The sequence below is a fragment of the Akebia trifoliata genome, chromosome 7 (assembly GCF_017979445.1).
Source record: "Akebia trifoliata isolate Shusen 1 chromosome 7, ASM1797944v1, whole genome shotgun sequence".
In the NCBI taxonomy this organism is placed as follows: domain Eukaryota; kingdom Viridiplantae; phylum Streptophyta; class Magnoliopsida; order Ranunculales; family Lardizabalaceae; genus Akebia; species Akebia trifoliata.
The window spans coordinates 26,360,511-26,370,427 of NC_141381.1; the positions used below are offsets into that span (position 1 = coordinate 26,360,511).

Sequence of the window (9,917 nt, forward strand, 5' to 3'; positions counted from 1 at the left end):
AATGGAACCGACCTACGACAGTTTAGTTTCGATTTGGCCTCAAATCAAAAGCCGGCCCTAGTTTATACATCACACATAAATTTTGGGGTATAGAAATAGTTTATTGGTGTGGTAAAATCAAAGTCTATCTTAATGGCTCAGGATCCAATACGGTCTCCGGTTCCTAAAAATAGGTTAGGTTTACACGTGTCATGTTTTAGTTGGTGTTTAAAAAACCTTGGGCTCGTAATGAAGCAGTTCAAGCAGCCAATATGTTTAGTTGCTAATCAAATTGTGCTACGTAGACACCGTTCGTATATATAGAAACGGTACACCATATGAGATCTCAACTCTTTCTTAATTTCTCAAACATCCTGTTTATAATCTAAAAGTCTAATTTTGTACATGCTTTGAGGGCTGTATGGGTGAGTTGTCTCTCTCTCTCTCTTACCTCTGAGAAGACCAAACAAAGAAAAACAGAGGAAGAGAGAATGGTGTCCTAGAAAAAAAAATCTGATTTTTTATTTTTTGAAACAAAATTAACAAAAACAAGAACAAAAGAGATATCTGTCTAACCCCTTGTTAGTTGGTAGCGTTTACTTGTTTCAGACAATTATCTCAAGATCCAGAGTTTCTTTTTCTTGGTTTTATTCTTAATTTTCTCATCAATCAGGACCAGCTCACATCTTCCTATCTGTAAGTATCAATATCACTCTCATTTCCTCTTATTTTTTTCATCTAAAGTTCTCTTTTTTCTCTCATCTTTCCATATATGCATGTTGGTTTAGTTGTATTTATATCCTTTTTTATTTATTTTTTATTATTTTGGGTTGTTATAGATCATACCCAGATCTTGTAAACTTTTGATCTATCTGAAAAGCTAATAAATTTAGGAATCTCTTTTTTATTTTTTATTTTTTTAGTGGAAGAACAGAAGAACAGATAAGACAGAAGTTTGTGGGGTTGTGAAATTGAAGTCTGAAAACTTGAAAGTTGGTCCTCTCTTTGATCTTAAAGTGTTCTTCTAAGTTTTGGGTGTCCTTGAGAAGGGGAAAAACAGAGTGGGTTTTTTGTTTTGGTGGAAAATTCTAGAGTTTGCTTGATCTGGGGTTCTATATCTGGAATTTCTCTTCATTGAAGTTGGTTTAATCTTTTTTCCCCAAATGAGGTTGGGAAATTTCTCCCCTTTATTAAGAAAAAGTAGAGAATTGGTATGAAATAGCAGGGAAGAACCTTCAAGGGTGGACCTAAACCTCATTCCATTGCTGACTACTGATTTGAAATGGGTTCCTGAAATTGGATTTTCTTGTTTGAATCAAAAGTTGGATCTTTTGTGTCAGTTGAAGGAATTGCATTTGGTTTGAAGGAGCTTTGGAACCTTGTTTTATAGCCGGCTTTTTAGGATTTTGGAGTCCGGGCTTTCACAATGATGATCAAACAAATACTGGGTAAGCTCCCTCGCAAGCCGTCTAAGTCGGCTGAGAATCGGGAATCAGGGGGGAACAACTCTGCTCCATTTTCAAATTCTTCTACCAGTTCAAGAAGCAGTGATCTATCAAGTAACAAGTCTGGGTCTGGGAACCCAAGCAACGCTGCCTTTCCTGCCGTTAATTCTACTTCAAATTCTGGTTTGAATAATGGAAATAAACTTCCGCCAATAGCTAATTTGAAGTTGAATGGGAGTTCGGCGACTTCCTCTTATGAAGCGTTGCCTGCTTTTAGGGATGTCCCCAGCTCTGAGAAGCAAAACTTGTTAATCCGAAAGCTGAATATGTGTTGTGTTTTATTCGACTTTACTGATCCAACGAAGAATCTGAAAGAAAAGGAAATCAAGCGACAAACATTGCTAGAACTTGTGGATTATGTTACTTCGGCGAATGGGAAATTCACGGAAACCGTTATGCAAGACATCACGAAAATGATATCTGTCAATTTGTTCCGGACTTTCACTTCACCACCACGTGAGAATAAGGTTTTGGAAGCCTTTGATTTGGAAGAAGAGGAGCCTTCCATGGATCCTGCTTGGTCACACTTGCAAATCGTGTATGAGTTCCTTCTTAGGTTTGTGGCATCCCCCGATACGGATGCAAAATTGGCCAAGCGATACATCGATCATTCTTTTGTTCTTAGATTGTTAGATCTCTTTGACTCTGAAGACCCTAGAGAGAGGGAGTACTTGAAAACGATTCTTCACCGTATCTATGGAAAATTTATGGTACACCGTCCATTCATCAGGAAAGCTATCAATAACATCTTCTATCGTTTTATTTTCGAGACAGAGAAGCACAATGGGATTGCTGAGCTATTAGAGATTTTGGGAAGTATAATCAATGGGTTCGCTTTGCCACTGAAAGAAGAACACAAATTGTTCCTTGTTCGGGCTCTGATTCCTCTTCACAAACCAAAATGCATACCCATGTACCATCAGCAGTTATCTTACTGTATTACACAATTTGTAGAGAAAGACTGCAAACTTGCCGATACTGTTATAAGGGGTTTATTAAAATATTGGCCCATTACAAATAGTTCAAAGGAGGTCATGTTCTTGGGAGAATTGGAGGAGGTTTTAGAGGCTACTCAGGCACCAGAGTTCCAACGCTGTATGGTTCCCTTGTTCCGCCAGATTGCTCATTGCTTGAGCAGTTCACACTTTCAGGTATTATATTTCTGAATGATTTTTGTTTTTTTTGTTTTTTGGGATAAGTATAAAGATTTTATAAATATCTTCCACTTGCTGCAATTTTCTTGATTGGCAACTGCTACGGGTGCTATCTTTACAGTTGGTTTGTGTATACGAAGCTTCTTTCATGACACGCTTTAACAATACCCTTTGCATCATATTTTTTTTATAGGTAAAAACATATTGTATAAAAGGTGGTCGAGTTGACCAACAGAATATTTACAACAGAAAAAGAAGAACTTAAGCAGGCATTGGAGCACAAATCCACTCCCACCTGTCCAGAAAGCCCCCTCCTAAAACTCTCTAAAAATCCTACTCCAGAAAGTACAGACAACACAATATCATGAACATTGTTTTTCTTTCCATAAAAATCTGTCGATTTTTTTCTTTTCACACTCCCCAGCATACTGCAAAAGGAAGAAAAGACCAAAGAAATCTCTTGGATAGCTTGAAACCTGACCCCAACTCAGACCACATCTCAAATAAGGACATCAACGACTTGGGAAAACCGCAACTGATGCCAAATAGCACCAAAAAGAATCCCCATATTAGGGCTTAGACCAATAGCTCAACACATTGCAAATCAACTTTGAGGTCATGGGTTCAAGTCCAGCTTACCCATAAAAAAATGAAGAATCCCGACCACACAATGTAATAGGAGAAGTCTCACGGATTCACCATCCCTTTTACACAAATAGCAGTAATTTGACATGCAAAAACCTCTAGAAATCAGGTGATCCGTTGTTTGAGTCTTATCAAGCACCACAGTCCAAAGGAAGAAGGCAACCCTTGATGGGACTTTTGGCCCCCACACAGTACACTTCAGAAAGCTCTGACCCTCACCAGACTGCAGTGATCTATAAAGAGAGTTCACTGAGGAACAACCCACTCTTGGACTCCTCCCAAATCTAACTATTCCCAATCTTTGGTTTAAGAACCACCTTATTCACAGCCATTATCAATATGTTCAATTTGCCCAATTCTCAGTCATTAAAAGCTTTTCTGAAGCCATAATCGCAACTAGCACAGTCACCAGACAATACAACAAATAGCATTGCCCGATGTGAAGTAATTCATGTATCAAGAAAAGTTCTTCCTTTATTCAACTGTGTGTCTGAAAACTTGTTTTAAGTCCTTTTTCCACTTGGAATCATCATAATATTGAAGGCCTTGTCCCTAGAATTTGTAGAATCAAGATTCATGGAGCTGGAAAAAATTTAGACCGGTTGCCAAGCTGACGTAACCCTCCTCCTTTATCTAGGTCTGGATCAACAATTTGGTGTAAGAGAAACACTACACAGGCATAATTCTTTTTCCTACTTGGGCATAAGGTCCAGAATTTTACATTATGAGTCCAAGACTCCGGTCAAAGAATTTGATGCATTGTATAAAGTTGCATGAGATACATTGGTATATTTTTTTTGATAAGTTCATCACCAATCACATGTTGTGATATAGTTAGTAGTAGGGAAAGTAACTTTGCTGTCTCCTCACATGCCCGTGATGATGATTATGTAAGTATAAATTGGAATTTTCTAATTGTAAGGCCTTTCATTAGCCAAGCCCACCTTATTTTGGGCCCGCGTTCTCAAAGCCTTTCTTTGGTGGAGCCTATCTTCTTTTTCCCCCCTATTTAACTTCTCTTTACCATGCTCCAATCTCTCCCCCCTACTTGGCTCAGTCAAGCCCTATTGTATAAGACCAATTTCTCGTATCTGTCAAAGATCCAATTTTGTTGTCTTATGAAACATTTGAATCTCCAGTGATCAAGCTTCCTCTTAATCGAAAATACCTTTGGACCTTTTGTGATCGAACTCACAAGACTTATCTGGGTTCATAGAGACTCCTTTCGCTTTTGGGGCCTGCCATTTGAGTTGAGCCTACTACTTGTCTGCAGTTTTATCCTTTTTATTCTATCTTATTGCAGCTTTTGTCAACAAGCAACTATCTTATCCCAATGATACTAATTTTGGCAATTCAATGGCCATACTCTTTTAAGATGATTTCTACTCTGGTACATATGGATTTCATTAACTGCACTGTGTTCATTGGTGTGTGTGTGTGGGGTGGGGGGTGCTTGAGAAATGGTGCACTATGGAAAGGTGCATGAGGTTCACATCTTTCCCCATAAAAAATATGTTTTGCATGTCACTTATTTGTCTTAGAAAGCTTGTTATGGCATTCAATTATTTATAAGCTACATAGCCAGAGTGTATGGATGCATTTTATTTTAGTTTTTATTTTTTATGCTTGATCATTGTTTGGGAGAAAACATTTGGTTAAATAAACCCTAATTGACCATCAAAGACTCCCTCCTTTCCTTCCTTGCCTCCATTTGGGGGCTCCAATATCCCATCAAAAGTGACAAATTTTATCTGGTCCATTGCTTTAGACAAGATTCTTTTTTGAATAGTATATCATATTATCTCGTGGGAGTATCATTGTAGATTATTGTTCCATGTGCAAAGCCAATAAGGAATCTGTAAACCGCCACTTCATCCACGATAAGTTTGCATCTTTTGTGTGGTCTCGTTTATTTAGCCTCCTTGGAATTTATTGGATCCTACACCAATTTGTGTTCTACTTTCTTCAAAGTTGGCGTGCCTCGGCTTTTGTGTTTCAAGGTGGGCTCTTATAGGAAATTATGCCATTCATGATTTGTGGTTATCTTTGGAAAGGGAGAAATAGGACCGGCTTTGATAGGAAGAAGTCATTACATGTTGTTATCCTCACTGTCAAAGATTTCATACTTTTGTGGCCTAAGATGCATGGATGTGTCCTATTTTTGTTGCTATTTCTTCTTGTTAGCTTTTTGTGCTCCCTACATAAGTCTGTCTCCCTGACCACCTCATGTTTTTTTCTCTTGTTATATAAGATTGCACTTGTCAAGAAAAGCGCAGATATACCAGTTAACCATAATCAATTGAACTAGTAAAGTTTAAAACAGCCATGTCAACAAGTACACTAATTTTACTTAAATAAGAAGATTAATTTAGGTATTTGAGAGCAGATATGAGGACACTTGAATCAAACAAACCCCATATACTTGGAATAAGGTTTGGTGATAGTGATTCATTTGTTTTTTTATCTGTGATGCACATGACAACTGATGTTTTTTTATTTTTTTAATATATAATTTTATTAATACAAAATGGGGGTTGATGAGGCCTACATGTTACAGATGAAAGAAAAAGGTTGGTAAAATACTACTACTGCTCGAAACAACCAACATTTCTTGACTTGCTTGATTTCCTTCAGATGGTTCCCACTTAAGAAGATTGCTTGACATGTTTTCTCATTTTGTAATGTGTTGTCTCTTAAGAATTTATGAGTTTCTTGTTCGCTTTCATATTTACTTGTTCTTGTGTGACATGTGATTTGACATGCCATCCGCTAGTATGTGCAATGACAAAAATAAGAATGGAAATCTCACAACTGAATGTACGCAAACAGACTACGGTTACATTCTCCTCGTAGTTAATCTTACTTAACTGATTTTATTTATTACAACTTTTTCAAATCGAGCATTTTTTATATATCTATATTTAAAAGAAGTCACAAGAAGTTGTTCAAACCAGAGAGGTACACTGATTAATTCATTGATCATGTCTTGTCTATAGGTGGCAGAAAGGGCTTTATTTTTATGGAATAATGATCATATTGAGAACTTAATCAAGCAAAACCGCAAAGTTATACTACCCATTATCTTCCCTGCCTTGGAGAAAACTGCTAGACACCACTGGAACCAAGCTGTCCAAAGCCTGACACTTAATGTCCGCAAGATCTTCTCTGATATCGATCCCGAGCTATTTGAGGAGTGCCTTCTCAAGTTTCAGGAAGATGAAGGAAAAGAGGAGGAGATTAAAGCAAAACGTGAAGCCACATGGAAGCGCTTGGAAGAGATTGCCACGTCAAAAGCATCGAGTAATGAAGCTGTGCTTGTTCGCCACATAACGCCGTCTCACCCATCTTCGGGCTAGGACACAAAAAAGGTCTATTTGTGGTTCCAATGTTCTCAATTTTCTGAATGGATATGAGAGTCTTAAAGTGGGTAATGTGCTTTGGGAGGTGGAATGCTCATATGGATTGTTATTCGTTGTCATGAGTGTTCAACCTTATGATTGATTGTTTTGGATTGTCAGGTCCCAAGGGTGAAGAAACATCACTGAATTATACTCTGTATATATGTGGGACGAAAAGCCAATATGGTTTACAAGCTACTGCACTTCACGTTCATAGTGGGAAGAATTGATTAGTTGTTGTCGCCTTTTTATAATTGATGTTCTAAAGGAGATTAAAGTCACAGGTACCTTATCTACCGAATCACCATACTTGAATTTAGTTTCAATTTGTTCTGGAATGTTAATTAAAGTACTCTCTTCATTTAATTTTTTTATTTTATTGTATAGCTCCAGTATGTCATTATTGCTTTAATAGGTGAAACCATTGCTTGGCATGAATTTTTCTTAAATCTCTTGAATTTATGTTATTATTATATGAACTGCTTCTATGGACAAATATTACAAAAAGAAAAAAGGTATTGGACTCACTCTCTTACTCAATTTTTTTCATGAATTTGGAAGAATGGGATGCCATATTGTTTTTCCACACTGGGTTTCTTTGCTTCGCTACTCATACTAATTCTTTCCCCTATGTGATCCCCATGGTTTCTTCGTTGTTCAAGACTTGACCCTTTACTCGTCCCACCGTACCCAGTGATTGCAAGCCCATGGTACAAGCCTGTTGTACAGGTTACACCAAAACACTCCATACATCAAGAATTGCAAATCCTTTGTTTGTCAGCTATAAACTTGCGTGTTTCACTTTAGCAGCCTTTTCATCCTCTTAGCTACCTACCCACTTACAACTAACTAAAGTTGGCACCGTAAAATAGATGAATGCTTGCTTTCCATTGGTTGTCATTGGCAGTTTTAAGGATGGTCACCATGTGCTTATTCCAACACAATGAAGCATAGTCCATACACCCACCATTGCATATTTACACCTCTTCATTTGTTTTCTTGTTACAATTGCATGCATATAATATAGCAAAAATTGCATATATATTGTATGGGAATTTTTTTTTTTTTTCCACTTCGAGGTATTTTTTTATTTACTTGTAAAGTAGAGGTATATATATATATTTTGAGTCTTAATTTTTTCTCATGTGTACATGTGTGCAGTTTACGAAGTTATTAGACTTTTGCCCTTGTAAATTATAAAAAAGTAGAGCATTTTTTGGCTTGGGGGATTTAGTGTGATCCTAACCAGTCTTAATATTTGTAATTTTTTCTTTATTTATAGAGAAAATATTTTCAAAACAGAAGATTGCTCCTCAACTAAACCATAGTTGACTGAATTGCAGGCTCATCTTAAATTTTAACTAATCTTGTTTTTATATGATATTATGCATGTAACATTAATGTTGTAAAATTGCTAAGTACAATATAAAAATATCATTATTGTTAATCCACTACCTTGGACTTTTATGGGGTTGTCTTTTAATCTCTTACATAATTAGAATAGGGAAAGATGCAAAAATTATTCTTGGTGTCGAAATTCGTTCCAATTTTTTGGATCCAAATGCTCAATTATTACGCTCCACATTTCTAATCCAAGAACTAATCAATATAAAAAGAAAAAAAGAAAACCAGGTATGGTGAATTAGGCACTAACATCTCAAAGACTCCCAATTTTAACGTCTCAGAATTTGAGGACACTCTCCATGGTCAAATATGAGAGGGTCGTTACTTGCCTAAATTTGAAAGCAATGTTATTTCACTATAGAAGAAAGATTCCTTATTAAATACCACGAGCAACATAAGTAAAATTTGTAACATTCTTAACTAATTCAATTGAATGATCAAATACTTGATAATTTTAATTTTGAGTTTATAGACAAGACTGTAATAACGGATATCAATCTGATAGATAGATTGATAGCATGAGTTTATAGGAGTGATGAAAGCGCCTTGATCCGTGAGTGTAGATTCACTTAGGGTATGTTTGATTGCACATGGAAAATAGGGTGGAAAATGAATTTCCATAAAAAATGACATTTTTCAAGTGTTTGATTGCACATGGAAATGGAAATTCATTTTTCACCCCATTCAAAAAGTCCACTAAATCATGGATTTCACTTTCCCACCTATATGGGTGGGAAAATGAAATCCATACATATTTTCCATCCTCAATTATTTTCTACCACCACCATCATTACACTAACCTCACCGTCGTCGTCATCGCCGTTGTCACCATCGCCGTCACCGTCGTCACCATCACCGTCGACTCCGTCTCCAACCACCTTCTTTTTCTTTTCTTATTTTTCTTTTTCTCCTTCTTTTTCATCACTCACCTCCTCCGCCACCACCACCATCACGTTCTCCCCCCATCTTCCTCACTTACCTCCGTTGCCGTCGCCGCCATCTCCTCCATCGTCGCCGTCGCCGTCACCGTCACCGCCACCGCCACCGTTGCCGTTGCCGTCACCGCCACCGTTGCCGTCGCCGCCACCTTCGTCGCCACATCTTCCCCCCTCCCTCTTCCTCGTCATCTTCTTCTTCCTCCCCCCCTCCTTCTCCTCTTCTTCTTTTTTCTCATATTTTTCCATGATTTTATCCAAGTGAAATCAAACAATGAAATTTGATTTTCCAACCCTACCTATTTTCTACAACTAATTTTCCATGGATTTCAAATTCCATGGAAAGTGACTTTCCATGCAATCAAACATACCCTTAGTGTTTGAAAAAAATCTCTCTGAGAGATTACCACTTTGTTTTACAATCTAGGAGTCAAAAATGACTCTAAACAGATAAAACATAAATCTACATATATATTACAGGTACAGAGATCAGGTTAAGGGATTGAAAGGTGTTATACACTAATCTCGTTCAGCGAAAGTGAGTCTCTATTATTCTTAAAGACCTATATTGTAAAAATGGTCTAAATCTAATATAAAGATAATTTTTTTTTTTTTGTTGATTACAACGATTGGTTCTCTTAGAAACTGACGGTGAGTGTTCTTCGTGCGAATTTCCTCAGTTTGTATCTGTTTCTATTACTGCTTCCAAGATGTAAGATGAGCTTGGAAGCAGTAATAGAAGCATATACAAATTTAGGGTATGAGTATTGAATTGGGACTTCAAATTTAGGGTTTTGACATCGGTTTCCTATGATTTTTGAAGACATGAGATTTTGTGGTCAGGTTTCCTTCTTTAAAGAGGTTATCGATAATGTTTGAATTATATTAGGTCTCTTT

At 37.0% G+C, this 9,917-nt stretch overlaps 1 protein-coding gene across 4 annotated transcripts; it reads left to right on the forward strand.

The window, feature by feature from the left end:
- The first annotated feature begins 380 nt into the window (after positions 1 to 380).
- LOC147398631 (serine/threonine protein phosphatase 2A 57 kDa regulatory subunit B' theta isoform-like) lies at positions 381 to 8,309 on the forward strand. Of its 4 annotated transcripts, none has more exons than XR_015179965.1 (4): positions 381 to 675; positions 903 to 2,635; positions 6,280 to 6,710; positions 6,802 to 8,309. XR_015179965.1 is itself a non-coding variant. In XM_086447889.1 (4 exons), the coding sequence occupies exons 2-3, from the start codon at positions 1,406 to 1,408 to the stop codon at positions 6,637 to 6,639; spliced, it is 1,590 nt and encodes a 529-aa protein (XP_086304015.1). In that variant the 5' UTR covers positions 381 to 675; positions 903 to 1,405; the 3' UTR covers positions 6,640 to 6,651; positions 6,802 to 8,309. The 4 variants fall into 4 exon arrangements, 3 of the variants coding, with proteins under 3 accessions (XP_086304015.1, XP_086304014.1, XP_086304016.1); XM_086447889.1 differs by having other exon boundaries at positions 6,280 to 6,651; XM_086447888.1 differs by having other exon boundaries at positions 6,280 to 8,309.
- The last annotated feature ends 1,608 nt before the right edge of the window (positions 8,310 to 9,917 follow it).